Source organism: Ogataea haglerorum (assembly GCF_019207285.1).
Source record: "Ogataea haglerorum isolate 81-453-3 chromosome Unknown 81-453-3_NODE_9_length_481884_cov_97.824832, whole genome shotgun sequence".
Lineage (NCBI taxonomy): Eukaryota > Fungi > Ascomycota > Pichiomycetes > Pichiales > Pichiaceae > Ogataea > Ogataea haglerorum.
This window is the reverse complement of record NW_025065159.1, coordinates 289,201-316,853: the sequence shown is the minus strand read 5'-3', so window position 1 is coordinate 316,853 and position 27,653 is coordinate 289,201. Positions and strand designations below refer to the sequence as shown.

At 48.6% G+C, this 27,653-nt stretch overlaps 21 protein-coding genes across 21 annotated transcripts; 12 read left to right on the top strand and 9 right to left on the bottom strand.

The window, feature by feature from the left end:
- Positions 1–102: 102 nt before the first annotated feature.
- KL911_003511 (uncharacterized protein) lies at positions 103–2,292 on the top strand (the record flags this gene model as incomplete). The annotated part of the gene is made up of 1 exon (XM_043198700.1): positions 103–2,292. One exon carries the CDS (start codon positions 103–105, stop codon positions 2,290–2,292), a length of 2,190 nt encoding a protein of 729 aa, XP_043053842.1.
- Positions 2,293–2,324: 32 nt separating this feature from the next.
- Positions 2,325–3,383, bottom strand: KL911_003510 (uncharacterized protein; the record flags this gene model as incomplete). The annotated part of the gene is made up of 1 exon (XM_043198699.1): positions 2,325–3,383. The coding sequence occupies one exon, from the start codon at positions 3,381–3,383 to the stop codon at positions 2,325–2,327; it is 1,059 nt and encodes a 352-aa protein (XP_043053841.1).
- A 67-nt stretch (positions 3,384–3,450) lies between these two features.
- KL911_003509 (uncharacterized protein) lies at positions 3,451–3,750 on the top strand (the record flags this gene model as incomplete). The annotated part of the gene is made up of 1 exon (XM_043198697.1): positions 3,451–3,750. The coding sequence occupies one exon, from the start codon at positions 3,451–3,453 to the stop codon at positions 3,748–3,750; it is 300 nt and encodes a 99-aa protein (XP_043053840.1).
- Positions 3,751–3,894: 144 nt separating this feature from the next.
- Positions 3,895–5,076, top strand: KL911_003508 (uncharacterized protein; the record flags this gene model as incomplete). Its single annotated transcript, XM_043198696.1, has 1 exon — positions 3,895–5,076. One exon carries the CDS (start codon positions 3,895–3,897, stop codon positions 5,074–5,076), a length of 1,182 nt encoding a protein of 393 aa, XP_043053839.1.
- Positions 5,077–5,108: 32 nt separating this feature from the next.
- Positions 5,109–7,793, bottom strand: KL911_003507 (uncharacterized protein; the record flags this gene model as incomplete). The annotated part of the gene is made up of 1 exon (XM_043198695.1): positions 5,109–7,793. The coding sequence occupies one exon, from the start codon at positions 7,791–7,793 to the stop codon at positions 5,109–5,111; it is 2,685 nt and encodes an 894-aa protein (XP_043053838.1).
- Positions 7,794–8,199: 406 nt separating this feature from the next.
- On the top strand, positions 8,200–9,786 carry KL911_003506 (uncharacterized protein; the record flags this gene model as incomplete). Its single annotated transcript, XM_043198694.1, has 1 exon — positions 8,200–9,786. The coding sequence occupies one exon, from the start codon at positions 8,200–8,202 to the stop codon at positions 9,784–9,786; it is 1,587 nt and encodes a 528-aa protein (XP_043053837.1).
- A 45-nt stretch (positions 9,787–9,831) lies between these two features.
- Positions 9,832–10,482, bottom strand: KL911_003505 (uncharacterized protein; the record flags this gene model as incomplete). Its single annotated transcript, XM_043198693.1, has 1 exon — positions 9,832–10,482. The coding sequence occupies one exon, from the start codon at positions 10,480–10,482 to the stop codon at positions 9,832–9,834; it is 651 nt and encodes a 216-aa protein (XP_043053836.1).
- Positions 10,483–10,869: 387 nt separating this feature from the next.
- KL911_003504 (uncharacterized protein) lies at positions 10,870–12,274 on the bottom strand (the record flags this gene model as incomplete). The annotated part of the gene is made up of 2 exons (XM_043198692.1): positions 10,870–11,931; positions 12,257–12,274. The coding sequence occupies 2 exons, from the start codon at positions 12,272–12,274 to the stop codon at positions 10,870–10,872; spliced, it is 1,080 nt and encodes a 359-aa protein (XP_043053835.1).
- A 148-nt stretch (positions 12,275–12,422) lies between these two features.
- KL911_003503 (uncharacterized protein) lies at positions 12,423–13,091 on the top strand (the record flags this gene model as incomplete). Its single annotated transcript, XM_043198691.1, has 1 exon — positions 12,423–13,091. One exon carries the CDS (start codon positions 12,423–12,425, stop codon positions 13,089–13,091), a length of 669 nt encoding a protein of 222 aa, XP_043053834.1.
- Positions 13,092–13,194: 103 nt separating this feature from the next.
- KL911_003502 (uncharacterized protein) lies at positions 13,195–13,758 on the top strand (the record flags this gene model as incomplete). The annotated part of the gene is made up of 1 exon (XM_043198690.1): positions 13,195–13,758. The coding sequence occupies one exon, from the start codon at positions 13,195–13,197 to the stop codon at positions 13,756–13,758; it is 564 nt and encodes a 187-aa protein (XP_043053833.1).
- A 20-nt stretch (positions 13,759–13,778) lies between these two features.
- Positions 13,779–14,699, bottom strand: KL911_003501 (uncharacterized protein; the record flags this gene model as incomplete). The annotated part of the gene is made up of 1 exon (XM_043198689.1): positions 13,779–14,699. The coding sequence occupies one exon, from the start codon at positions 14,697–14,699 to the stop codon at positions 13,779–13,781; it is 921 nt and encodes a 306-aa protein (XP_043053832.1).
- Positions 14,700–14,956: 257 nt separating this feature from the next.
- On the top strand, positions 14,957–15,220 carry KL911_003500 (uncharacterized protein; the record flags this gene model as incomplete). Its single annotated transcript, XM_043198688.1, has 1 exon — positions 14,957–15,220. The coding sequence occupies one exon, from the start codon at positions 14,957–14,959 to the stop codon at positions 15,218–15,220; it is 264 nt and encodes an 87-aa protein (XP_043053831.1).
- A 156-nt stretch (positions 15,221–15,376) lies between these two features.
- Positions 15,377–16,207, top strand: KL911_003499 (uncharacterized protein; the record flags this gene model as incomplete). The annotated part of the gene is made up of 1 exon (XM_043198685.1): positions 15,377–16,207. The coding sequence occupies one exon, from the start codon at positions 15,377–15,379 to the stop codon at positions 16,205–16,207; it is 831 nt and encodes a 276-aa protein (XP_043053830.1).
- Positions 16,208–16,271: 64 nt separating this feature from the next.
- On the top strand, positions 16,272–18,116 carry KL911_003498 (uncharacterized protein; the record flags this gene model as incomplete). Its single annotated transcript, XM_043198684.1, has 1 exon — positions 16,272–18,116. The coding sequence occupies one exon, from the start codon at positions 16,272–16,274 to the stop codon at positions 18,114–18,116; it is 1,845 nt and encodes a 614-aa protein (XP_043053829.1).
- Positions 18,117–18,191: 75 nt separating this feature from the next.
- KL911_003497 (uncharacterized protein) lies at positions 18,192–20,543 on the top strand (the record flags this gene model as incomplete). Its single annotated transcript, XM_043198683.1, has 1 exon — positions 18,192–20,543. The coding sequence occupies one exon, from the start codon at positions 18,192–18,194 to the stop codon at positions 20,541–20,543; it is 2,352 nt and encodes a 783-aa protein (XP_043053828.1).
- Positions 20,544–20,868: 325 nt separating this feature from the next.
- On the top strand, positions 20,869–22,041 carry KL911_003496 (uncharacterized protein; the record flags this gene model as incomplete). The annotated part of the gene is made up of 1 exon (XM_043198682.1): positions 20,869–22,041. The coding sequence occupies one exon, from the start codon at positions 20,869–20,871 to the stop codon at positions 22,039–22,041; it is 1,173 nt and encodes a 390-aa protein (XP_043053827.1).
- Positions 22,042–22,061: 20 nt separating this feature from the next.
- KL911_003495 (uncharacterized protein) lies at positions 22,062–22,498 on the bottom strand (the record flags this gene model as incomplete). Its single annotated transcript, XM_043198681.1, has 2 exons — positions 22,062–22,086; positions 22,206–22,498. 2 exons carry the CDS (start codon positions 22,496–22,498, stop codon positions 22,062–22,064), a joined length of 318 nt encoding a protein of 105 aa, XP_043053826.1.
- Positions 22,499–22,873: 375 nt separating this feature from the next.
- On the bottom strand, positions 22,874–23,671 carry KL911_003494 (uncharacterized protein; the record flags this gene model as incomplete). Its single annotated transcript, XM_043198680.1, has 1 exon — positions 22,874–23,671. The coding sequence occupies one exon, from the start codon at positions 23,669–23,671 to the stop codon at positions 22,874–22,876; it is 798 nt and encodes a 265-aa protein (XP_043053825.1).
- A 292-nt stretch (positions 23,672–23,963) lies between these two features.
- Positions 23,964–24,458, top strand: KL911_003493 (uncharacterized protein; the record flags this gene model as incomplete). Its single annotated transcript, XM_043198679.1, has 1 exon — positions 23,964–24,458. One exon carries the CDS (start codon positions 23,964–23,966, stop codon positions 24,456–24,458), a length of 495 nt encoding a protein of 164 aa, XP_043053824.1.
- A 131-nt stretch (positions 24,459–24,589) lies between these two features.
- On the bottom strand, positions 24,590–25,630 carry KL911_003492 (uncharacterized protein; the record flags this gene model as incomplete). The annotated part of the gene is made up of 1 exon (XM_043198678.1): positions 24,590–25,630. The coding sequence occupies one exon, from the start codon at positions 25,628–25,630 to the stop codon at positions 24,590–24,592; it is 1,041 nt and encodes a 346-aa protein (XP_043053823.1).
- A 138-nt stretch (positions 25,631–25,768) lies between these two features.
- Positions 25,769–27,562, bottom strand: KL911_003491 (uncharacterized protein; the record flags this gene model as incomplete). Its single annotated transcript, XM_043198677.1, has 1 exon — positions 25,769–27,562. The coding sequence occupies one exon, from the start codon at positions 27,560–27,562 to the stop codon at positions 25,769–25,771; it is 1,794 nt and encodes a 597-aa protein (XP_043053822.1).
- Between the last annotated feature and the right edge of the window lie 91 nt (positions 27,563–27,653).

Here is a 27,653-nt window from a genome sequence, read left to right as displayed (position 1 = left end):
CAAGGGCCTTTTTCCAGGCTGTGCAGTTTTCGACTGGTTTTAAGAGTGTAGCAAGACTAGCGAGTATATATATTTTGTGCCAGGCAGGGTTCGAAAGGACTCATGGACGCGTATCTGAGAACAGTCAACAACACTAACTACCGAAGGCCTTTTCTAGATTTTCGCGAAAGGCTGTCGCAGGTCTGGCTGAACAAGTACACAATCGTGATGATCCTGATGCTCTTCAAGCTTCTGCTTTTTCGGATCGCGCTCGATGCGTCGCTAGAACAGGCAAGAAAACAGACCTATGGCGCTTGCTTGAATGCAGAGACCTACGCCTCTTCACTGACGAGCGTACCGCATTATATTTCAAAGAGCGCGAACGTAATGATAGCCAAGGGCTTGAGCGAGGCTAACAAGGGCTTTATGGAGGTTCTTGACATGGTTCTGACAGGGTCGAAGGGGCTGATTATGTTTGCGATTGAGATGACCATCGGAACGTATGTCTGCGTACTCACAGCAACAGTGGATGCCACCGCGGAGGTTGCTTTGAACGCTACCGAGAGCGTCATTTCACTGGCCAACGATACGGTAAAGACGTTTGCCGAGGAGCTGCAAGATGGGCTTGACGGTGTTTCCAAGGTGGTCAATGCTCTAATCAAGACCTACGAGGACGTGAAAGATTTCTTTGATGACGACGATGACGACTCGGACGTGAGCAGCAGCATGAATAAGGTCAATCTCACTATCTCGTCCCTTAAGAAATGGCAGATTCCAGGCTCGATCAACACCAAGCTGGAGAGTCTGTCCAAAAACCTGCCAGATTTCGACGATGTGATGAACTACACAGAAGGCCTTGTGAGTGAGCCGTTTGACTCTATGAAGAAAATGGTGTCGTCGCGCCTCGACCACGAGTTCGACGCCGACGAGCTGATGGTTCCGGACAAAAAAACTATGACTTTTTGCGCTGGCTCCGGCATAGACGAGTTTTACCAGGACCTTGCGCACTTGCTATGGAAAGCATCCAGCATCATGTTTGTTGTACTCGTTCTGGCAGCTCTAGGGTTCATTGCGTTTGAGATATACATGGAAAAAAAGCATTGGGACCGCCTCCGGGATATTGGAGCCAATTTCCACCAAATAGAGGCAACCGCAGCAACCAAGCACAAAGACGACCTTGCAGCAGAACTCGTCGACATATCATGCAATCGATACAGTTTCCTAATAGGGCAAAAACTGGGGAAGTTGTTTTTCGGGCCGAGTGTCACACGACTCAATACCGTGCGGTGGGTGGTGAACTACGTTTCTAGCGACCGCATGCTGCCAGTATTGCTACTTACGCTGGCTGGAATGGCGACTTTTATACTGCAGCTGATTCTGCTTGATTTGCTTGCGGGAAAAGACACCGCTGCTCTTGATTCTAGTTTCAAGTCTATCGGGTCGCAAGTACGCTCCAATGTGAACGATTCTCTTGCCGAGTGGGCAAATGACACGAACCTCTACATTTCCGACCAGGAAACCTCAATCAATGATGAGCTTTTGGGCTGGATCCACAACAGCACGGGCTCGCTCAATGCCACTCTGGGAGAGTTTGTCGATGAGATGAACGACAAGATTTCTGATGTTTTTGGCAATACTCCGTTGTACCCATATGTGAGCGGCATTGTTGGGTGCACAGTGACGCGAAAGATCCAGAAAGTCGAAAAAGCGCTTTCCTGGATCAACAACCACTCGCACGTGTCGTTTCCGCGGATCGACTCTGCGGGATTCGACCTGACCGACTCCAGAGACTCGGGTTCTGTTGATCAGTATTTGGAAGACACCAAGTCGACGTTGGCCAAGACCAGAGATAATTTGGTGGAAAAATACAGATCCTCTTTGAGAATCGAGCTGTACATATCTCTGGTTTTGTTGGGGATATGGCTCTTATCTCTTGGGGCTGCTGTGTTCACTGCCTGGCTACTTCCTCCTAGAAAAGACACAACAGAAAGCATCAGTACGCTAGATACCATTCAGACCTGGCAAAACACGGCACAATCCGGCTCATCCCTCGCAATGCCCGAAAAACTGAAGCTCAGAGAGGATGATCATGAGTCTCACGATTTTTTTGCCGGCCCAGGCAATATTAATCAAACACTACAGCAGCTGCTGAATAGATTGCGCTACAACGCAAAACGAGAATCCGTTGACAGTCTGAACTCCTTCGAGACTGTTGTCACTTTCCAGCCAGACTCTGAGCCTCGCCACTTGGAAGACTCTTCCACTTCCTTCGCAGACCCAACCATAGAAACTGCGCGGCGCTGGACTCCCTAATCGTGTACATATATGCATTTGATTACAAACCGCTACTCTTTTTTCTTCTTCTTCTTCGACTCCCCATCATCATCCTCGCTCTTGCGCTTCTTCTCCTTCTTCTCCTTCTTCTCCTTCTTCTCCTTCTTTCCCTTCTTTTCTTTCTTCTCCAAAAGCTTGTTCTCTCTCACTTCCTCTTCAGGAGCAACATAGTCCTTCGCTCTCTCCTCCTCTTTCAACTTCTTCATCTCCTCCTGCTTCTCGCGCTTCTCTTGTAACTCCTTAGCCTTCTTCTCCTTCTTGCCAAGGAAGTACTCACCAGATTCGATCTGTAAATCGATCTTACGAGGAGTCTGCGCAGGTGGGAATGGAGTGTACTCCTTCTTCTCCCTGACCTTCTTGGGCTTCTTGCGCGCAACGTTTCGCTTCTTGAAGTTGGGTAGGAACCTTGACCAGTCTTCCTCGGCAAGCTCTGGTCTTTTGGCTAGCTCTCTTTTGATCATCAGCTCTTTGATATGGTAGATTGGATGGATGTTGTGCATGCAGTCCTCGATGACTCTTCTCAGCACCTTCAGCCCTTTGTGTGGGCCCATCACTGCCACTGTGTTACCTTGAACAAGCATATAGCACCCGGTCAGAAGCTCCAAAGCCTTGAGGGTGTTACCGTTCGGACCAATCAGTCTCTGTCTTCTTTTAATGAACCGCTCCTTGTTGGCCACAATGTTGCCGATTTTGATGATCTCGCAGGCAGTGTCGTCCTGTAAGATTTTCACAGCTTGCGGGAATGGAACCGACCGCGCAAGAAGCTTGATCAGGTCTCTAGCGTTCAAAATCGCTGCTGGATCGTACGTTTTTCTTGTCGTCTTCACTGTCATCGATCCTTCAATCAGATCCAATGTGCAAGCAATGTGGTGTTTGTTAAGGGCCTTGGTCACGTCTCCCCATATCTGTCTAAGATACTCTTCTCTATATTTTGGAAACAGGGTCATGAAAGACGACTCTTCAAGAAAAGGCGATCCGGATGCGTTATCTTCTGGCTTAAACTCCGGGATCGCCCATTTGTCGATGTCTGGCGTGTCCCAGGGCTTGTCTTTGTTGTATGTGGAGGGCATTTGTGGCGATACAAGAAGATTTGAAAAAAATTTACAAAAAATTTACATACAAAAACTGTGCTCAGACATGAAAAATAAGAGCACCAGAATATCAAAGAAACGGACTAAACGAGCGCCTTCCAAAAAGGCCCGTGCATTGGTCGAGAAGCTCAATAGTGAGACCTCAGACGTACAGGAGATACTGAAGGGCACAGAGCTCAAAAAAGACAAGGGAGTGTTTGCCAACTTGCAGACAGACCACAAACTTGACCAGCTAACAAAAACGGAGAAATCCAGAGAAAATGATGACCTCGAGCGTCAGCTGGACCTGCTTAGTGGCATCACGATCGAAGCCACGTCGCACAAGTCGGGATCCGAGTCTAAATAGCCAGCATTAATGTCACTACCACGATTATGTCAGCCGAAACTTTTTTGATGGCCGTAAAAATATTTCGGTAAAATTTTCCAGCCCTATTGTTTTGCATTGTCCAAATTTGTGTGTTTTTATTTACCTTTAATCTGACGAGTCACCATGACTGCGCGGATGGACCAGCTTATCCACAAACTGAGCGTTCTCACCGCCCGGTCTGAGGAGACCATGCAAGTCAACGCAGAGCTCTCTCAGGCTCTGCATTGTGTCCAGGCAGATCTGGTAGCCAACGAAAACAAGATCCAAGAGTTGAGCTTCAAGATCGACTCTTCCACCGCATATCTGGAGAACTTGACGTCTCTAACGCTACGCACCCAACTTTTGGAGTCCCAAACACTGCGCGACGAGGACAACGGCTTGAGCTGGAAAGCTACAGAAACCACTATCGAGAACTTACAGAAAGAGTATCTGTACCTCAATGGACAGCTCGGTAAAGACAGTTATCATGAGAGCGATGCAGAAACCGACACCTGCGAGCCGAGCGAGTCCAACGAAACATCGCTATTTTCTGGGCATGACAATTCAGATACTACTCTGAATTCTTTGCGGGCCACTATGAACGAGGCTGATCTGGCGTCCAAGCCGCGCATGCCGCCAATAGAGCCGATCCTGGACGAGTCAGACTCAAGCTGGACGCCAGAACAACAGTTCTTGCCCGTGCGAGGGTTTGACGCGCCATTCTTGGACGTCATTTCTGAGGCCGACGAGAAAGAGCCACAGCGGGGCAGATCAACACATAGTTTGGACGACATTGATGTCGAGTTTGGTGATTGCTCGGACCACGAGCGAATTCTGGAGCTGGTCGCGAGCGACGACGAGAGCACGGCCAGCAGCACAGATATTATTGAGTGGTACCGCAGCGAGCCACGCTGTGCTCCTATTCAGATCGGTGCGGGCCGACCGGTGGTGACGAACGAGATGACAGACATTGTGAGCGAGATGTCGTTCCGGCCGCGATCAACGGTCGACGCATTGCACTCGCTGATACAGAAAGGACCGGCGCGAAAGCCCAAAACGCCCAAGAACTGGCTAGTAGACTTGATACCTAATAGCTCGCAGGTAACGAGCGAAACAGGTCGGCTGATAGGTCAGCCGGCCGCCCACGTGTTCCCTCGTGAGAGTGTTCGAGGTGGGGCGCATTCCACCATGATCATCAATAGGAAGGGCTGGATCATACGGCACGGACCTGGGCCCGGTTTGAGCGATGTCCTCAGCACCAGAGTCAGTCACGGTGCGCTCCGGGACGCTCTGAGAAGCAATCTGGAGGATCGCAGCATACACTAAATTAAATAGAGCTAATTGCACGGCATGTATATTCACTCTGTTTTCCACTCGCCGCCCTTTACCTTGAGCTGTCTCTTGTGCAGTGTCTGCTCGATGCGGGCCTCCTTGGGCTTGAGCAGACGCGGGGCCTTTGTCAGGAAAGTAACGGCTCCACGGCCGTCTCCAACGGTCTTGGAGCTCGTCGTCACGTTGACTTCGTGTGCTTTGCGTTCACGTTTGAGCGAGCTCATCCGGAAGCTCGAGGTGATCGATTTTCTCGCGAGAATGCCGAAGTCTTCGTCCTCGTCCTCCTCGCGGACTTCCACCCGCCGCGTCTCTGTCCGCTCGGCCAGCACAACAGAGCTTTCGCGCATCTGCTTGATTTCCTCGTGTCCGTCGTCGTCTATGTAAATTGCGTCCTGAGGCTTTTCCTCGTCTTCCAGGAACGAGATCATAGACCGAACCTGGTCCCTCGTGATCTTCCGCCTTTTAGGCATCACCAGAGTCTCCTCGTCGTCGTCGTGCTCGCCCCCGTTCTCTTCCTCTTCAGGATCCTCCGGCTCCTCTTCAAACTGGTAGCTGCTCTTCTCCGTCTCCATGATGGTGTCGAAGAACGCCTTGCGGTTGCTATCCTTAGCGAGCTCCTTGACGTCCTTGCTCTGCATCATCTGCTGCCGCTGTTGCTCCAGACGACGCCGGTTGTAGTACTCAAGGATCTGCTGGTCTTCGTCGTCGCTCAGCTCCAGCTCGTACGCCCCGTCACGTGCGCGCCGCTTTCTGAACGCGCCGGTCTTGATATCCTTGTATATCTTCTTGACCATCTCGTCGTCCGCAGCGACTTCGTTCCTTAACAGGGCCTCGCGGATCGCGTCGCTGTTCACGTCTATCGCAGCGTCGTTCAGCATTTTCTCATCCTCGCTGTTTTCCTCGTCGGAAATCTCGCCGTCGCGGCCTCCCATCCCCTGCCACTCGTCCTCAGACTCCTCGGCCTCGTTCTCCATGATCTGGTTCAGGCCCTTGCTCTGTAGCTCCCGCTCGCGTTGCCTTCGTTTCTGCTCAGCAAGCCGCTTGGCTTCCCGAACAGCCTCCCGAACAGCCTCCGACTCGTCATCCTGTGTATCTGGCAGAAAGTTCTGACTCTCAAGTATGGTTTTCGGCACGTCTGGCTCGTCAACCGGCAACGTGCCCAGCTGGAAGTTCTCGGTAACGACTGCGCTCTCGTCCTGGCGGTCTGTCGTTTCGCTGATGCTCGTGTTCATTGTCTCGTCCGCAGCTTCGCCAAGACGCTTCATCACATCCAAAGAGCTCATCCCGTCGTACTTCTTGGGTAAAGTCTGGTCAAACGCATCAGACAGCGACAGGGGCCCAAAAGTTTTCGAGTTGACATCCTGAGTCTGCAGCTCAAAGGTGATTGCCGGCGACTTTGGTGGATCGGTGGACCGTGCCATCTCCCCGGCATCTTGCTCCTCTTGCTCCTCTTGCTCCTTCCTCTCTTCTCTTTCCTCGGTCTCCTCTTGTTCATCTTCTGCTTCCTCCTCTTCCTCCTCTTCCTCCCCGTCGTAGTCTAAATCACTCTCGTCCTCACTAATCTCACCTTTAAGCAGTCTCTCCTTCTCTCGCTTCCGACGCTCGGCCGCATCGCGTTCGCGTTCCCTCAATCGTTTGTTGCGCTCGATCTCGTCCTGCATCATCTTCATGATCTCGTCCTCCTTCTCTTCCACCACGACTTCCACGTGCTTGCGGCCCAGAGCCTGCATCTGACGCCGCTTTTCTTCTCTGATCAGTTTCTTCAACGTGACCGGAGGAGGACGCGCTTTTCTGCAGAGTTTGCGACGAACCTCAAAAACACTCTTCTTTGATGCACCAAACTTGATTTGCGCAAGATCATCGTCGGAGTCGGAGTCTAGCTCGACCATTTCTCCTTTCTGCAGCTCTGCGGCCTCCGGCGGATTATCGGCCTTGGGCGATGTCTGGGGAGTGTCTCGGGCGGTCTGGGAAAAGGGGTCCTCATCTGAATCCATGAATTCCTCTACCAGCTTTTTCGGATCGAATTTCGACGCGTTCTGCTTCTTCACTGTGAAAGCAGACTTTTTAATCAGCTCATTCTGCTTCACCACCTCAACGAGCGGATTGATGGCCTTTTTCCGTTCTTCACGCACTGCAACAGGTACAGGAGCCTCCTTCTGCTGTTCCGCAAGCTCTCTTCGGCGCCGCTTCTCGTTGATACGGGCTTGGATCTTGTCCTGCACGCTTAGCTTGTCGTAGTCTGGTATTGCAGCAATGATATCGTCTTCAGGGTTGATCTGACGGTCTGGAACAAACTCCTGTGTGTCCTCGTGGCCCTCGGCCTCGTCGCTGTCGGCACGCAATATTTCATCCGCCTGTTGCGTGGTGGGTACCTCGATAACGGGCTTTTCAATTATAGGTGTATGCTGGGTTTTGTCGCGTTCCCGAGGCTCGATTTCTGGTGTCGCCTCGTCTTCAGTGTCAATAGCCTTCTCTGTAGTCTCCTCCTTTTCGCCATTTAGTCGCTTCATCACCGCCCCAATGAACCCCGAGTCAATTCCCAGCAGCCCAAAACTACTGGATTTCTCCTGCTCAATCACCTGCGTGGACTGTGAAACTTCCTGCGTGGCATCTTGGAATATACTGAACTGCGTAAAGTCGGTCTCCTTGCTAGCCGCCTTGAAAGTCCTGCGCACAGTGGGCAGGTCGCCCAATTCGTCAAGGAGATCCATAACGCGACGCGCTTTTGGGGACGAGAGTAAAAAAAATGCTTACTTCACTTGGACAAAAAAAAAAAAACAAAAAAAGCAGAGCTGTCGATGGTCGACATAGTGTCGCCTATCTTTGCGTTATCTACTGCTCTCGCCAAGCAGCAGATCTGCGTTGTGACTACATATGCCCAGTAAAAAGAACAAATTGCAGTATTGGCGTTGAATATAGGTCACTGTTCTCGGGCTCACTGTCTCGGTATTGTAACTTGGGCTCCATGTTGATCAGCTTGCTCGTAAACATTTCTGAGCATTTCGTTGGGTCATTTTCTTGCACGTGCGAAAAATTGGATGCATTAATATAAGTAGATAAGCACGCATAATAAAAATACCAGAAATTCCTCAAAAATAGGAAGTACAAAATTTATCCATGACATATTTAGCAGATCTTCCTAGAGTTCTAAGGAAGGAGGTTGCCTGGGGAAAAGAGCAGTCCAACCAGGACGCGGATATCATTCAGCCTTCGATGTCACCAGGCAGGGTGGCATATATACCTGAGGAAGCACTGAAACCGTCAGAGGAAACCAAATCGTACTGGCCGATTTTTACTGCGGGTGCAGGGCTCTTTTCTGATGGTTATGTGAACAACTCCGTCGGTACAGCCACCACATGCTTGAAAAAAATATATGGTGTTGAGGCGTTCACTAGATCGGACGCCATGAACAATGTTTCCTCCATTGCATTTGTGGGAACAGTTGTGGGTCAATTGTCTTTTGGGGTTTTTTCTGATTACGTCAGTAGAAAAGCCGGTATGCTTATTTCTTCTGCAGGACTTATTTTGTTTGCGATCCTGTCCGCCGGATCGTGGGGTGTTGGAACGGAAGCCAAGTATGGCGGACACCCAGGAGGTCTCTTCGCGGCCCTGACTTGTTATAGATTTTTCCTTGGTATCTTCATTGGTGCGGAGTATCCAACAGGATCCGCAGCTTGTGCTGAGGCTTCGGCGCTCTTGCCAGCGGGACATAGAAACAGATGGTTTGCCTGGTTCACGAACTTCATGATTGACCTTGGCTTTGTTATTTCTGCTTTTGTGCCAATGGTTTGTCTGTGGATCTTTAGCCCGGACAACCTGCAGCCTGTTTGGAGAATCACGCTTGGCCTCGGTGCTCTTCCTCCTTTGTCTCTGTTTTTCCTTAGATTGAAATTCAAGGAAAACAAGCAATTCCAAAAAACCAACTTCAAACATGTTCGAGTTCCTTGGCTCCTCGTTCTCAAGTATTACTGGTTCAGACTTTTGATTGTCATGGTGATCTGGTGGATATACGATTTCTCGGCCTATGCTTTCGGAATTTATTCGTCAACGATTTTGGATATCATTATTCCAGACGGTGATCTTTACAAGACCTTCGGCTGGAACGTGGTGTTCAACTTGTTCTACATGCCAGGCGCCTTCCTGGGTGCCATTGTGGCAGATTACCTCGGCCCAAGAATTACACTGGTCATTGGTGTTTTCTGCCAAGCTGTCTTTGGTTTCGCCATGGCGGGCTCCCTGAGTACCCTAAAACATCACATTGCTGGCTTCGTGGTGGTGTACGGTATATTCATGACGTTCGGAGAGTTTGGTCCAGGTGATCAGATCGGTCTGCTTGCCTCCAAAACGTGCGCTACTCCTGTGCGTGGGGTTTATTATTCTATCGCTGCTGCATTTGGAAAGATTGGTGCTTTTTGCGGAACCTGGGCATTCCCAAGTTTTCAGGCTCACTACAAGGGAGACATGGGACTAAAGGCTCCTTTCTATCTGGCATCTGCGCTGGCTATACTCGCTGGACTGTTAGCTCTTTTCCTGCTTCCCCCTGTTGACCAAGAAGCCATGCAAAGAGAAGATGTCAACTTCCTGAGATACCTCCAGGAGAACGGCTTTGATATCTCTCAGCTTGGTGGAGGCAAGCTTGGTGAGGTCATGAAGAACTTTGAGACCGTGCATGAGGAGATGGACAGTCCGAAAGCGTCAGAATAAGCTTGGAGTATAATTATTCCATATGTATCGTGTGAATGCAGAATCTTAATAATAGGACGCCTCGGGCCTCATCCCTTGAACACCCAACCTTTCAACAAGCCCCGGATGGAACACAGTCATAAGGAGCGCTGTGATAGCAGCCATGAGAGAGTCCAGAAGTCCCACGTATATTGGGTGTGTGAACAGCTTGCCATTGCGTCCCTCTGCCTCAAGAGCTAGACGATAGCAGCAACGCACCACCATGATGATCATGCACAACGTGACAGCCGCCGGAAAACCGTTGTGATATAGGGTTTGTCGCGCTGAACAGAAGTCTCCACAGTTCGTTCTCCATGAGAAAAGCCAGTAGGCTAAAAAAGCGATGAGAAGGGCAAGCTGAGTAGCAGTTCCTGCATTAGCCAGATCTCTTCCAGTCTGGTAGTCGGAGCCCGCGTTGGGCTCGATCGATACTCCTGCCGAGTATAAGGCAATGCAGGCAATGTTGACAGCGAGCACTACATTCAGAAGGCTCGGAGATGCTCTGACAATATTGGTAGCACGTTGTTTCAGCACGCCTGCCGCAACAATATAAAGCCCTGTTATCATCAGAGAAGCTCCCGCATTAAGCCCAACAGAGTCCATGACAATTGCCGTGTTTTTCTGGCTTGACTTAGATATCATGATACGGCCCACGTAGCCGACAATTTCGCCGGCCATCGCAAAGCACCAGACGTATCCGAAGTGGGTCCATCGAGTGTAAGAGAGCAAAAACAGATGTGCTGCCAGAAGGAGCCCAAAATAAGCTGTGAAGAAGCAATCTGAGCCGAGATTAGCATGCTCAATCAGGTATCCATATCCAGAGGACATTGAGAAGAGAATGAGCGCCCATCATGGGCTCTTTGTATATATAAATAGGGGGAAACCCTGAAAAAGGCTGAAGGGTTTCCTGAATAAATGAAACAATAGCGCGCAGTTTACATTCGCCGCGCTATTGAAAAAAAATATCCTTAGATGCCCGAGAATTTGGGAGGCTTGGCAGGATTGATTGTTGACGCAAATACCGGTTATGTCCATAATAAGGTAGTCCATCGCTATACACGCCTATCACTCCATTTCGTACATCTTTTGATCGCTCTTTTTGCGTCTACCGAAGACAGACTTCATGCTGCCGTGGTCGACCTTGACAAGCACACCTCTACCGTAGGCTGTGCCTGGATGCAGGAAAGTCAGCAGGATGAACGAAAGCGTCATCATCGATGCCTCGAGCGGGAAGAAATATGCCTCATGGGTAGCAAGATCGCTCTGGAAGCCATCACACAGTTCAGCGATTCTGTAGATGGACCGAACGTAAATGAATATCACTGCCAAGCTCACCGCATAAGGATAAAGCTTGAAGATTCTCCGGGCCCGAACCGATCTATACTTAGGCTCAAGCCCGCTTTCCCCATGGTCGCGTAGCTCGCGCCTCCACCGGTACCAGAAAAGGTACCAGCAGAATTGGAAGAAGGTCATCGAGACCACTTGGAACACTAATCCCGCGATGAGCATAGCTTTACCCGTTTCCCAATTATTAGGGTCAGTTGTAATTCCACCGCCAGCAGCTTGCACAAGAATAGAAATAATATCCGCCCCGATAAAAACGTAAGTGTACTGGCTAGGCCTGAACACAGACAAAGCGGGGCTCACGATGATGGTCATTTGAGCCAGCAAATAGTAAATTCCTGCCATGATGAAACAAGGAGCGATGGTGAGTCCGGTCATCTGCAACATATAGAGGCTGTAAGAAGTCATGTTGTAGTGGAGCAAAAGTCTGGCAAGGTACCCAAGCAACTCGAGAATCAGACCACAAGACCACGAAATGCCAAACCACCGCTGTTTGGTGTAAAATCCGTAGAATATGTGGAAGGCGAAAAAGAAACACATGAGCAGGAAGAACACAAGGTTTCCAGGAACAGATGGTTTTCTACCTTGCAAGTACTCCGAAGCCTTGATGATAGACTTTATGGCTGAGGTAGCAGACAGGGCCTGTGAGCTGGCAGAAGAGAGCACGGAGTCTTCGGTGGCGGTGGCCATGATTGCCAAGTTAGAGAAGTAGACCCGTTCTGCGCTGACTCTTCGAAGAGTGCGGATCGCATCAACATCCGACGAGCTGGAACTGTACGCTGCCTGAGCGGAGACTAAAACCGTTTCAAGAGCCGCGTAGGTGGAGGTGAGCTGGCTATAGTCCAGTGTGTTGGAAATAGTAGTAGTAGAAGATATGTCTGCCACTGAAACAGAGTTGCAGAATATATAGTCAGTAAAAAGAAGCGTGAGACTGATTAAAATTTTTATACGTGGTATTATCATCCAAAAATAGACATGCGCAGGGTCTGCGGGCTAACAATACAGTTAGGGTGGCTGTAAATACAGCGACAAAGTAATCGGGCATCACCAATCAGCGAAAGCCGCTTAGCTGAAGAGCGCCTAAGTTTGCGTGAGGCCGCCATATAACCAGGCCCGTGGCACCCATCTCTCAAGAAAAATTTTCAACCACCTTTAGTATGTGTATGCTTCAAGGCACGGAGAATCAATTTGGCTCCGCCCCGTTTGTTGTGTTTTGGGTGGATCTGTGCGATTGCGGACATATTCTTCGGGATGATTACCGCTTTGAGTTACTAATGCGAACTCTTCCATTGACGGATCAGGCATACATCCTTCGAAAAAGAAGCCCGTTAGACAAGATAACGTCATTGATGGGGGCTTTGCTGCTGCGTTACGTATTCGTGCGGGAAAACTTGTCTTCCCTGATATGGCACACACTCGCGTTTCAGAAAGAAGCCTACGGCAAGCCGTACGTCGAAAACTCAAATATTAAATTTAATCAGTCCGACGAAAAAGGTATCGTGGCTGTGGCGGTCGACTTTCTGGGAGTGTCGGAAATCGGGCTTGATCTCGCAAACCCTCAGGATGTCGGCGACCCGCGCGAGTTTTTGACCCATTTCCGACCGGTCTTCTCGGACCTGGAGCTTCAACAGATCGACACAGCGATAAGCGATCTTCCCCAAGCGTCCCAGCAACAGCACCTTTCGCTTTATTGGGCTCTAAAAGAAAGCTACTCAAAATACAAAGGGGTGGGCCTGCACGGCGATCTACAGCAATACGAGTTCCTTGACGTCTCCCCACCATCAGCCTCGCTGCAACAAATCTCCATCGCAGACCAGCACGCAGTCTACAAATTGCTGCCTCATAATATAGTCTGCAGTGTGGTGTCCTCTCGCACCAGCTTGCCTGACTTCGTCAGAATCGACGGAGCCGATATGATCGATTACGTAACGAATATGCACTAGCTTGCCCCGCGGTTTTGCTAGCATGCATTTAAATTCTGTGCCAATTCTGCCTCCATTTTAGCATTGCTAGATTGCTGAGGATCATTTCCCATCGCAATATATAATGTTCAGAAATCTCTTCCGCCCCGCACAGGCCAATTTGTTTGGAAACGGATTAAGAAGAATGTCTACCATCAAAGTTGGTGACCAATTGCCTCCAGCAACCTTGTACGAAAAAGGCCCCGACGACAAGGTCGACATTTTGAAGGAATTGAAGGGCAAACAGGCCCTCATTGTCGGAGTTCCCGGTGCCTTCTCGGGCCCTTGCTCGGAAGTCCACATCCCTGGCTATCTCAACAAGCTCCCGGACTTCATCTCCAAGGGTTATAGAAATCTCGTGGTGATTAGTGTCAACGACCCGTTTGTTGTGAGTGCTTGGCGCAGCAGCTTAGGTCTGAAGCCTGAATCGCCGAACGTTTCGTTCTTTGCGGATTCGAAGGCAGAGTTTGTTAAGGCATTGGGCTTGGATTTTGACGCCACCGAGATTTTCGGCAACGTTCGTTCCAAACGGTTTTGTTTGGCTGTCGATGATAACAAAGTGGTTGCAGAATTTGTGGAGCCCGAAAACACCCCAGTTGACGTTACTGCTGCCGACAAGGTGTTCAAGCAACTTCCTGGTCTCGAATAAGTAAGTGCATAGCGTTTTGATCACATATCCGATTTGGTTGAGTCTGTCGAAATAGTAGAGTCATCGTCCTGAGTTTCGCTGGTATCATCCGGGGTCGGTTCACGAGCAGCTGTCTTTCGCTTACGTTTGCGCGGTGACACCTGCTCTATCTCTTGCCGGTATTTGTCTTTATGCTCTTCATTGTAGTCAAACTTCACTGGAGCGTCGGGTCGCTGCCAGTTAATAAGACTTTCCTTTTTGATGCTTTCAAACGGCTCAAATTCAGGCACCCCGTTTTGCTCTCGCAAGAGCCGTTTTTGCTCATTGAACATAGGAATCACAACCTTTTCGATCCGATCCTGGACACGTTGGTTAGCTGCAGCGTGTTGTTCGTTGATTTTTTGACACTCGTCGAAATCGCGTTGCAGCTGCTCGTTTTTCAGCATCAGCTGTCTTATCCGTCGCCTAAGCACTAGTTCCTGCTCGTATTTGACGGCTATGTCGTCTCCAAGATTGAAAAAATCCCCTTTCGTCAGAAAGCATTCTATCTCAAACAGAATTCGACTAGGCACCCCTCGAAAGTCCTTAGTAACCGTAAACTTCTTGCTGTTCTCTGTGTCCAGCACCTTGAACTCGTAGTCAGGATCAAACTCGCCTTGTAAAAACACCTCGTTAAGCCATTGCAGCCAAACCGTTTTTTTCAGACCCTGAAGAATCCCTGACGGCTCGCTACTGCTGCTATCAAAATTGCCCCGATATGTTTCTTGTCCGTCATTGCACACAAACGTAACTACAAATTGCAACGATTCCAGCGCACCTGTCTCATCAACAGTCTCTCCGTTCAAGAAACGCAACGCAGCATCTTCACGTGACTCCAGAATCGCATCTGTCTCCATATCTGATTCAATCAAGGTATAGCATTTTTGGCCGGCATAGTCGGCAAAAAGAGTCCGCGAACTCATCAGTCACTGTCTCTGGTACTCCCCTTCTTGCAGAAAGCTTTGTGTCTTTTCAATTGCGGCCCTCAATAGTACTCGATCTATCTAGCTCTCTGAACAATATATTTTTTTTGAAGACCCCTATTTTACACCAATAATTTTTAATTTCTTCTAATTTAACTATAAAATGGTATGTTCACCCAATTTTGCGACCAGCGCACACTAACGTCCAGGAACACCCAAGTTTTACTCTAGGAGGTCTGTGTCTAATTGGTGGAGCCATGGGCTTTGCCAGGAAGAGATCAATGCCAAGTCTCATCGCTGGTGTGTCGATGTCAGCTTTGTACTTCACTGCTGGTTATCTGCTAAAGAACAACATGGAGTACGGAATTCATACCGCTCTGGCCACTTCGGCAGTCTTGTGCGCAGCCGGTATAAGCAGATCGCTGAAGGCCGGATTTAAGCCGGTTCCTGCTTCGCTTACCGTCTTAGGAGCCGCCTCGTCGGCATACTATGCCTATAAATACACCCAGTTTTACATGTGAATAGTACGTACAAGGCTTTGAACGCTCTGTCTTTATTTTACGTAGCCACACTGAGCAGGCTTGGAATGCTTGTATGCGCTCTTCTCGCCAGGAGCCGCATGTATGCTGATCGCTGCCCTACTCAGAAACATCCTTGCACAGAACACTTTTTGACTGATGCCGTTGTTGTTTCCAAGGCAATACGGCCATTCGGAGCGACAATTAGGCGCGGGAACCACCGCCAGGGTGTATCTATATGTCCACGAGGAGGACCTGTTTGCGATTAAGAAGATCGCAAGACGCGAAAGAGAGTCCAAAAAAGAATATCTAGACCGAGTAAAAAAAGAAGTCCATCTGCACCGATCTCTTCCCAAACACCATAATCTCGTTGACTTCATCGATTTCTTTGTCACAAGAGGCAAGCCGTACTATGTGATGGAGTATCTGCCTGGTGAGCTTTGCGTTTCTCGGAAAGCATTAAATGTCGATTCTCAATTGTGTCTTTTCAAACAGTTAGCATTGGCAGTGTTGTATCTCCAAGAGCAAAACGTCAGCCATCGAGATTTGAAGCTGGCTAATTGCAGACTTACAAGTGAGGGAATTTTGAAGCTCATCGACTTCGGCTCGTCCATACACGGAAACGAGGGCGTCGGGGTGGCCGGAAGCAAGGGAATGGTGGCACCCGAGGTTTTGCGCGATCTTCGCTACGACTCGTTCAAGTCTGATGTTTGGTCCCTGGGTGTGGTTTTTCTGGAGCTCCTTGGACGCCGAACGAAGTGGAAAGAGGCTGTTTGGTACGATAAGGCTTTTGAACTATATAGCAAAAGTCAGAGTATCGACGATGTGTCAGACAATCTTGCCGAATTCCAGCATATTGTGCTCCCGATGCTGGAAATCGACCCCTTGCAACGTATCACCATGTCTGAGTTGGCGAAGCTTCCTGCAATCGTGAGAGTCAATCATTGTCGTCCTGGTAATATTATTCACAGCCACTATTTTAGTCCCTGACAAGCCACATCGGCACCTCCACTGCCATTTTTTTTGCTGTTATTTTCTGATCCATCTACTGCTCATGACAACAAACACCGACGTTCCGTCTCCTTTGCAAGAGCCGGCAATTGCCGAGATTCTTGCCTCTGACTCTGCTTTGGACCTACTTTTGGCAAGACTCAAACATTCTGTCAAGGCCTGCGACGAGTTTGCCAACTATCTGAAACGGAAACAGAATTACGAAGAAAATTATGCTCGGGACGTTAAGCGGGCAGTCACAAGCTGCAAGTCGTCCATAAAATCCAACACATCCATCTCCAAAGGCTCATTTGTTGAGTCTCTGGACAAAATCATATCATTTGACGACAGAATACTTGTGGACGTGCGGTCCCCCTACTCCAAGGCTTTGGAGAAAATGCAGGATGAACTGACTTCTGTGTCTGCGACGTTCGTGCGGCTGCGGAAACAACTAAAGGAAGAGGGTCACAAGCGCGAAAAGGAGGTCCAGGATGCCATAAACCAGGCGGAAAAGTCCAAAAATAGGTACTATTCGCTCTGTAACGACTTGGAAAGGCTGAGACAGTCGGACCAATCCCAGAAAAAAATCACGCTCCAAGGCCGAAAAACAGGCTCCCAGCAGGAGGAGGAGCTGGTGCGAAAAATCAACGCTGCCGACCAGGACTATAATGCCAAGGCCAACGCGTCCCAGAAATTGAAGAACGAGCTGGTGAACACACATAGACCTAGAATTTCCAAAAAGCTCCAGGACCTCATTCTGGAGCTGGACACGGCTCTGCAATTGCAGTTGCAGAAATATGCTGCTTATAACGAATCTTTTGTTGTCGGGCTGGGAAACCAGGTGGCTCCATTGGGAGCCAATCACTCTTCGATGGCAACGGTCGCTGCTTCGGTCAACCCGGAGCAAAATCTTTACAACTATCTGAAAGGTTCAAGAGTCGAGAAAAAACACTATTTCGTGCCTGTCGAGTACAAAAAACATCCCCTATTCAAGTCGGAGCCTCCTGCTCAATTCCGTGTCCCAGCAACGCCGTCTGTGTCTAATAATGTTTCTAAACTAGATCCACCCTTGGCAACTACAAATAATTCTGTCAGTCAGCCTGTTGGGTCTCCGTCCTTCATGCCCGTTCCTGAACCGCCAATTTCTTCCCCAGTGAACTACTCGACGCTGGATCCGACGCGCTCTCCAGCATTGTCTGTCTCGCCAAGTCCTGCAGGCCTGGCAGGCCCGCGTCCTATCAGCACAGAAATGCGAAATAACTCCTCGTCCATTACAAATCCAACCACTCCTGCCTATTCGGGACTGCTATTTGGACAGCCTATCGAAAGCCTGCCTCACGACGAGGAGATGGTTCCGTTGTTTGTCAAGAAGTGTATTAACCTAATTGAGACCTACGGCTCTAACTCTGAAGGTATCTATAGATCCAGTCCGAACAAGCTGAAGCTGGAGGAAATCAAATATGCCATCGACCAGGATCCTTCAGATTTGAGTATCTTGGACCCCCCAGATCCTTCCAACGTGTCTGACGATTACGTCTACATGATAGCGTCGCTTCTCAAAGTGTTTTTTGCAGAACTTCCCGATCCGTTGTTGACGAAGGAGCAAAGCGGCAACTTTTTCAAGGCCGGCCAGATTGAGGACGCTGCGACGATGCACATCCAGCTCCATCGGATTGTTTTCGAGCTTCCGGACGCTAATTACTTCACCCTTCGCGACTTGCTCTTCCATTTCATCCACCTCAGCCAAATTCCAAGAGTGCGCATGAGCGTGAAAAATTTGAGTATAGTCTGGTTCAACAACCTGCTAGTGAACGAATACACCACTCGTGACGAGCTGGCTGTGCAACAGCGGGTCGTTGAAGAGCTTATAAATGCTGCTCCCGAGATTTTCAATCCTAAGGAAGATTGAACCAATTTTTCGTGTACCAACCAGATTAGGTACCAGGATAATGTCTAAATGTTGTAATAGTATTTTTACTCTTTGATGCCTATGAACGAGTGGGGAGAGGGCGTGATCTCCGCATCGGAGTTCCCCAAAATCCTGCAATTTGGTTTCACTGAAAGCCGCAAACGCAGCTATGAGGCGGACTCGCCAGTGGAGCAGGTGAATGTCACGGATGGCCATAAGAAAGATATAATCACCAAGCTTGACAAGGCAATTGATGTGATTTTGATGGGGCGTTCGCCATACGATCTTCCGGGCTCTTTTTCTCTGCTTCAGTCGATTTGCATGTTTGTTTACATGGACAAGACTTGGGTTTGCAGCATCTATGATCGCATCACCGACGTGTTTGACACACACATGCTACCCTTGGTTAAGGAAGCCATAGAGTCTAATCATCCTCTTGCAGGGTGTTGCAAAATGTATACAACGTGGCGTCAACGTCTTCGAGAACTTCGCATGCTTCTGATTATGCCAGATGAGTCTACAACGTTACGGCTACCGAACGGGAAAAAGATCAAGTTCATACCATTTGGACTTGATCTCTTTGCGTCTAGAGTGCTAAATTCCAACAAGCCCAAAGATTACATGGCGAGGCTAGCGGATCCATCCGAAAACAGGCTGCGGTCTCTTGTGCTTCTGGCTATCAAAGACATGATGTACAGTCTAGTGAGTCCTACGTTTGAGTCTGAGCAACTGAAGGAGATGGTGGCCGAGATCCACAATATCCAGCTCGAATTACATGGCGAAAGCAAACTCCATCTTTTTGAGGTTATGAAACAAGCCACGCATCAGAATTTTACCAGCATCAGAGATCAGCTGTTAGAGTCCCCAGAGTCGTACCTCCCCAGAGCGATAGAGTACCAGAAAATCATCCCCTTATACGTGGATATATTCAAGCCATTTTTGCCTGTTGATTTCTGCTCCAACGACCTGCTGGAAACCCTGCTAGGTACGTCTGTGCTTGCAGCCAATCCTCAAGTGGTGCATGCATGTTTTGGGTTTGACTGGAATATCCAAGTTTCAACCAAATTGATTCAGCTCTATGCGGATGAAGAGAAGTCCTGGCTTTTGTCTTCCATCGAAGAATATAACATCAAGCTATATCGCAGCCACATAAGTCAGCATCTAAGGGATAAAGCACTGATTTCGGATATAGTACACTTGTATCAAACTCTCTCTTCCAATACAATACAGACATTTGGCAGAGAGAGTGCCATTCCGAAGAATATTTTTGTGAATGCCATCCAGCAAATCCCGAATGGTCCCGTTCACGTTTGCGACCATCTCTTGAAATATATCGAAACGACTTTGGGGAAGCCGTCGCTGCAGGATTTGGACAGAAAATCTGGTTCTGGTCGCATTTACCAGCTTTCCGACTTGGATCCACAGGACTCCATTACGACAATTCTGATCTTAATTCCATCCAGCAGACGCTATTTCTTTGAGAAATATCAAATCCAAGTTTCGCGGAGATTGCTGAGAGGACAGTCCTTTTTCCTCAACAGGGAGCTCAAAATGGAGTGGCTGGAGCTCGAAAGGGAGCTTTTGAAAAAGCTTAAAAATATGTGCGGCCGCGAGTACACTGATCAGTTGGATTCCATGGTGGAATCTGTTGAGCTGTCCGAGCTGGACATGCCTGACTTTCTTGATGTGCACAAGCACTCTACACTTGGCTCTGTTGATATGGATATCTGCTGCGTCGACTCTAATTGTTGGCCTCGTGTCCCTGAGAATCAGCCTTTGATAACTCCTTCCCAGTTGCAACCTTTGTTGCATGAATACGAAACATTCTACCGTTCGCAGCACAAATCGCGAAAACTCCAGTGGAAGTATCATTTCCATAGAGTCACTCTAGATGTGCAGTTTGACGAAAAGAAAGCCAGAAAACAGACCATCGAGTGTTCTCTATACCAAGCTGCAATTATTCTGGCTTTTGAAGACCATGCATCTCTGTCGTTCGATCAGATAAAGTCCATTACAGGAATGACCAGTAAGTTTGTGACGCAAAATCTGAACATAATGACAAGCTCTAAGTTCCCTATCCTGGTGCGAGAAACCAACTATCGGATTAATGAAAAATTCAGATGGTCCAAGAAAACTCTCAGGCTTCCGATCCAGATGGGAGAAAGCTCGACGCCTATCGAGCTGCACTCGTCAGAAGTGCCTTCAAGAGGCTGGATCTCTTCGAAGATAGAGGCCTTTGTTGTGCGCACATTGAAGGCGGAGCAAAGGATGGCTCATGACAAGCTGCTGCTGCAAGTGCTGGATCACATGAAGCAGCAGAAAATTTACGAGAAAGATGTTGTTGCTCTTGTAAAAGGTGTCGTCGAGAAGCTTATCAACGAAGACTACGTTGCAAGGGAGGGAGACAATTATGTGTATGTTCCATAAATAAAAAACCTTTATTTTAAATAGCAGTACGTATAACTCAATGTTGGAAAGGTCTCTTTGACTCCACTTTCAATAGAAAGAATCTTGAAGATACCAGAGTGTGCAATATACCATAAGGACTACGCTGGCAGCGCTTCCCAAGGAGGGGATGAAGATGAGATCAATCTCTAGATCTCTTCTGGATATATGCAAGCGGACAAGAAACTAGTCAACCGCAAAGCGTAAATGGTTTAGTGGTAAAATTCGTCGTTGCCATCGACGAGCCCCCGGTTCGATTCCGGGTTTACGCATATTTTTTTGGCCAACTTTTTTTTCTTTGATCAACATGCTGGTTGATCTGCATGATGATTTGGGCAATGCAATTGCTCAAGCGGTTGTCGACGAGTACCGACGGCCGTCAAACCTCGAAAATAAGGCTCTGCAACAATTTCGAAATGCCAGGCCAAAAGAGACAGAAACGACTGTTCTAGCGGGCTTGGTCAAAATAGAGCCTAATAGTCGCCCGATTCATCAAACCAAGCGACAGAAAGTTGACGAAAAGCCCCAGCTAGATGTACTAGCTGTATGTACAGGAATGAAGGTCACGCCCGCCTCGAGAATAGAGCGTGGCCAAGGGAGAATAGTTCACGACTCGCATGCAGAGATCTTATGCTTGAGGTTGTTCAACTGGTTGGTGTTGCAAGAAATGAACGCCATAAGAGAAAACAATGGTTCTGATCTGCTCATTCAAGACCATGTTACTGAACAATTCAAGTTCAAGCACAATTTGCAGTTTGCTTTGTACATTAGTGAAATACCCTGTGGAGATGCCTCCACCGAGAATTTGCGAGACTCATTTTTAGATCAGACAGACTGGAACAACTTAGAGGAGACAGAGGGAATATTCAGGGGCCGGAGTGGCCTGAATATGCTTGGACGCGTGCGGACTAAACCTGGAAGAAAAGATTCTCCGATCTCGTACTCTAAATCCTGCTCCGACAAACTGTGTCTCAAACAGTTCACCTCAATGCTCAGCAGTCTCGTCTACGACTTGGTGGATGACCCGCCTTACTTGAGTTTTTTGGTGCTCCCGAAAGAGAAAATCAATACAACTGCATTAGAACGTTGTTTCCGCGATCGAATAAAGATGACACCAGAAGTCTCTTCATATTATCACCCGCTCAAAGTTCTAGCTACAGACTTGCCATGCCAGTTCACTGGTAGCACACCGTCAAATCTAGCGATACTCTATTGTCCGCCTCGGTCGTATATACAGGTGCTAAATAAGGGTGTCAGAAACGGGTGTCCAGCGAAAAAGGGAATCGAATACCAGCACCAGAGCGACGTTTCGAGGGAAAAACTTGCAGAACTAGCAACAAAGCTCGCACCGCACCAATTCAAAGACTATAAAGAGCTCAAAAGACGTGCAAGTGTGAGCGCACGTAAGAAATCAGCGCGTGAGGCCATTGGCCACTGGGGAAAAAGCAGCGAGGACAACTTCGCTCTCAGTCACGAATGAAAACAAATTCCGTTCGCGAGTCAGGATCTCCAAACCGCAAGACGTCTTTATGGAGGACCTCGACGTACCGGTTTGGAGGCAGCTCCTGGTCTTTTATAAAGGTTCCGTTGGTAGAATCGAGGTCGATTATATAAGCAGTAATTTCAGAGTTTCTGGATCTGAACTGGAGAACGGCGTGGTTGGCTGAAACAAGCTCATCTGAAACAACGATGTCGTTTGTGTATGGGTCCTTGCCTATAGTGTAGTATGATTTCGAGTTTATTAGTGGTATTTTCTGTCCATTCGGCGACGATGCGTCGAATTTGTATAGGTAGAACCGGGTATCAGAGTCGGACGTTGGAGCTGCAGCGTCGTTTGGCGGCACATAAACTGTCCCTTGGCTTGCTTTGAGCATCTTCGTAAGGTAGCCAGAAGGCTCCATCACCACTGGAATGGGCTTGACCGGAGAATTACCCATGAAGAAAAAGTAGGCCGATCGACGCAAAAATATTTAACTTACGTGCGGAGAAACAGATCTTGAACCATGTCCCCTCCTGTCTATTATAAAGAGCCAATTAGGGTAAGCATGACTGCACCAGTACACTAACAACCAGTGGCTGAGGTACTACGCTCACACCAGGCCTCATTTGTTTTTCGCAGGGTGCATAGCAGTAATGGGGCCTGCTATGCTTGTGACCATCACGCCCTTACGGCAAAGGTTTCTGTACGACGACCTTGCTCCGCTCCCCTTGGATGGCTACCCAATCCCAAAGGGCCCACGCAAGAAGGTAACCGGCTACGACGACTGAACAGCCGTCATTTTTCTTATTTATTTATTGAATCTATTTACATATTACCACTTGTACTGTCCACTGTTGCCAATCAGCTTGGTCTTCGTGATATTGTTCCACACTGGACGCTTGAGCAGTTTCTGCTCCTCCTCGTACTTTAGTCTGTTCAGAGTCTGCTTCGATTTGAGCAAGAAGCGCACGCTAACGTAGCGGTGCAAAATCACACCAGACCGTCCACGGCCCTTAAATTCCGGCCGTTTCTCCCACTGTCCATCGGTATGGACCCACGATTCCGCCACATACAGATCGTTAGGGTTGTATCCCATTTTTTTGGCATCGTCGACTCCGCGCTCAAGCATCTCGGCAAGTGGTCTGGCCACTTTCTTTTGCAAAAAATGGAGCTGGGTGATGGCCTTTTTCAGAGGCATATTTTTCAGAGCACGCAGCACGATGTTGGTCTTTTTGACCGAAGACTTGATTCTGTACGACCTCAAGTAGACAGAAGGCTCGAGAGCCTCAATCTCCTGCCTGCTGAGACTCAGCTTGTACTCCGCCCCGTCGAGCTTCATGGTCTGGTTGTTGATGAAAAAGCCGTTTTTCTTGACGTTCATGTTGTAGAGTTCGCGCTTGAGTGGAGAGATGAGAGACTCGACAGCGAGAAAGGGAGAAGGATGCAAATAAGCCTGGAGTTTGGCGTCTTGTTCTGGTGAAGTGATTTCTTCAGCAGACTCGCTTTCGACAGGTTGCGAAGTGGCTGGCGCAGAACTGACCTCATTAAACAGTGATCCGCTGGAGTTGAATCTCAGACCGGCCCCAAGCCGGAGCGGATTCAAGATGCGCGGGCTGGCCAAACGGAACATCTCGAACGATTGAAACAAAAACCAATATTCGAAAATATTTTAACTCACACCACACACCGGGGATATAAGAAGGGGAGCAACATTACATATGAGGATTATCTGAAGTTGGAACACAGTATTAGTTCGCAAATCTCTTTTTACGCTGGATACAGGCAACACCGTGTTCATCTAGCCCTGTTGTTTGAAAGTGACAGAAAGTGTATGATTAATCATAACCCGCGGCGGTCGATATACTCTCCAGGACGATCGACTTACTTGCTTATCTTAATTAAAGGTTAACTGTTTCCTCCTCATGGGTCTAGTCTACGCACAACATTTTAGGACATCGAATCCTACAGAAGGCTCTGCGCCGGCATCGCGCAATTCTTCCGTCTCATCCAAGTCGTCCCGCTCCACATTTTCGTCCCTTTATTCTCCCAAATCCTCAGTCTCCTCAGGCTCAAGCAGTGCGCCACCCCAAGCGTCTCAGATTTACCCTCCTACCCGGATTTTGCGCTGCAGACAGTGCCACAACCACATATGTCTTAGCTCTTTGATAATTTCGGACAACTTCAATGGGAGCCTAGGACCTGCGTACTTCGTATCCAAGGTGCTCAACGTCAAGCTTGCTAAAGCCAGGGAGTTCAAGAGAATGAAGACCGGGCGCTACGAGGTCAAGGTGATTGACTGCAAGCAATGCGATTGCTCCATTGGATGGAAATACCTCTACAGCGAGGAGGAGAAGGAGAAATATAAAGAAGGCCGCTTCGTGGTGGAGAGGGCCTTGCTGGAGGAGGTTGAAGTGTGATTATGAGTTACGATGCTGGATGGCAGGCTGGATGGCTGGACAAGGTTGGGCAAAGTAAGGTATGGTTTTTACGGTAGCAAGAATTTAAGCATGTTGCTAAACTGAACTGTAGCTATGGTATAGAGGTAAAACTAATCAGACTGGACGCTTCTGCTCGCTGCGCTTCCGCTTAAAGTGCTGTCTTCACTGCTGTCAATGTCCGACCACCACGTCTGGGGTCTCAGCTGGCCATCGCGCAGGGCAAAAGAGCCCAGAGTGTCGCCGACGTCCTGAACGCCGGTCTCTCTGAATCTGGTCAGGTTCTGAATGTGCGAGTCGTAGCGTTTCGGGGTGATGTTGGTGCTTGTCCGCTGTTCTTGCTGCTGCTCAAGGCTTTCTTGAGAGTTCTCGTGAAGCACGTCTATTAGACGCTCGCGCGGCGTGGCTTCCGAGGCAGCAGCGACTCTCTTTCGAGGCGGAGGCGGGAGAGGAGGCGTCTGTATTTCGTGACCATCGCTGACAGGATCAGTTGGCACGGGCTCCCAGACGTCCTCCCCGCCAAACGCTTGTTTTTTCCTCTTCCTGTGGTACAGAGAGAGTATCACAAAGCACATGGCCAAAAGGAATCCAATTGCTACACCTACCCCAATACCCGCCTTTGCTCCTGTCGAAATGCCAGAGTGGTGGGTGGAGGCACGATGAAGGCCCAGAAGCTTGTTAAAAGAGTTGGAGTCTGTTGTTATAATTGCGCTCGATATCGAAAAGGAAGACGTAGGGGTGAACGTGGCTTGCGTGGTGAGGTGGACGTTAGACGTGAACGTGGTGTCAGAATCAGTAACCACAAATAACTGCGTGTAGTCGTAGGTGGTCACCTCGAGTTGGAACGTGCTTGTGGCCAAGCTTCTCGAACTTTTCGAAACACTCGTGTACATGGTATCATCAGAGGAGGTGGCGGACACAGGTACCGAGTTCGGCATCCTGGAGGCTGTTATTTTTGAGTAAGGAGAGTAGCTGGCTGTTGTATGTCGTAGCGAGTATGTGGCAGGGGGTCCTATGGAGCGGCTTGACTCTTGACTGAGCTCAGGGCTAGAATATACTGTCTTGGAGGCGAGGGCGCTTGTGGTGGAGTTTGTGTACAGCTGACTAGCAGCTGTAGAGTACAAACGACGATTCCGGTCTACAAACCTCACCATCAACAGCTGAAATGCACCCTGAAGAGACTAAAAGGTGAATTCCCCCCTGTGATTGTGAAGATTTAAACCGGTGGGAGGTGTGACTTGGGGGTGGCACAACCAGATTTGATATTTTTTTTTCTTCAACTCTCGATAGCGTCAGATCTGCAGCAACCACCTAAAATTAGAATTTATAGGCTTGGCAGACACCGACGCTGATTCCAAAATTAAACCGAATTCTGCCACGTCGCGCGCGGTCAACGGCTCGCAAAAAGACAGCAAATTAACTCCGCACTGCAGGAGCTGCGACAACGCCTCCAGCTGCTGCCCCGCCGCGGCCTCGTTAACTATACCTGTACTCTTCAGACTCATTAGATCCGACACAGCATTTTTCAGGTCCGCCAAAGGCGGCAGCAAAGAAGAGCCGAGCTTGGTTTTTAGCTGCTTATGGGCTTGTAGTGCTAGCGCCAAGGCAGACTCCACCAGCATGTCAAGACTCCAGTTGATTTCCTGCCGTCTTTTTGCCTTAATCAATTTCAGCAGACAGACAGACAACTCGTAAAGAGCCATGCCTAGTGACGCTTTGTAGTCCAGATGCTGCTCCAGCGCACTTTCTATGTCGATGGTCAACACAGTGAACCGCAAGTTGGCCACAGGATCTTTGGTTGTATTTGCTTTCATGAGCGACACAATTTTGTACACTGGCCAGCTGTGACGGGGAACCAGTTCGACGATGTTGTAGACTAGAGTGGAAAGATTTGATCGTTCTGTTGCTTCCAGCTGCGAGGACGAGGTTGCGATCTTGTGCATAATCGGAAGTCCTTTTTTCTCCTCGGGACAGTAGACATCTCGAAGTGCCCTCATCAAATCCAAATAGGCAGTCCTCTCCATTTCTGTGCCGTTGACCATCTGTCCATCTAGCGTGTCAGTCTCCCATTCCATTCCTCCGGTTAGGGTCTTGCTAGGAAACCACAAATCATAGTCTAGAGTGCATATGCTGCAACCACAGTCAAAAAAAAAGCTGTTTTGCAGCTGCTGTTTTCTTTCATTCTTAGGCAGAAACACCGGGCAATAACTGACCAGGAGCTCCTCCCCTGGTTTCAGCTTCTTCAGCGCCTTCAACGCTGCTCTGCGCCCGTTCCAGACCAAAATGGTGTTTGGCTCGCACGAATGGTTGATCAGCGAAAAGAACGGGTCAAACATGATGCCGATGGGCTCATCGTAGAAATTCTGCAAAACAGTAGAGTTCACGAAAACGACAAAACACAGCTTGATCAGGCCTTGAAGGTGGCAGCCGAAAAATCTGAGAAATCCCGCTAAGTAGGCCTCTGTTACCTCGAATAGAGACTGCTGAATTGGGCTTAAGTTGTTGAAGCCCTGGCCTTTTTTGGCCTCCAAGTAAACTTCGTAATGCGACGTCAAGTCCTGGCATTGTCGGACCAATGTGTCATCACTGCCCAGTGTGATGATAAGTCTCAAAATAAGGCGCTCAACACAGGTTATTCTGTTCCTCTCTTCAAAATCATAGCAGCTCAAAAACAAGCATTCTATCTTATGAACTGCCAAATCTGCATCCATACACTGTTCACAACAATACTTAACGAAGCCATCGCACCCGCCACACTCAACCCCCATTTTCGAAACCTTCAGACTCTTCAGACAGTGAGCACACAAATTGTCTTTACAGTCAGCGCTCTCTGAGCTCTGATTGGTCTCAGCCACCTCGAATTGTGGAAAGAAGTCGTATATGACGTCCCCAGCATCACACTGCTGCTTGATTAGTATACCACGCTCAGCATTTCCTCTCTCGCAGGGATTATTAATAGTCAAGTGTTCAGGCAAAAAACCATAGTGCTGAGAAATGGGGTTATGACTATGCTCTGAAACTATCTTGACGGCACTTTTGATTCTGTTGTACTCCAGTGATTGTTTGAATAATTTCAAATCGTCCATTTGTGAGGATTACAATCACGCCAGGAGATCCTATTTTTTTTGCCCTTTTTTTATTATTAAAAAAATGATTTCTATATGAATTACAAACTAG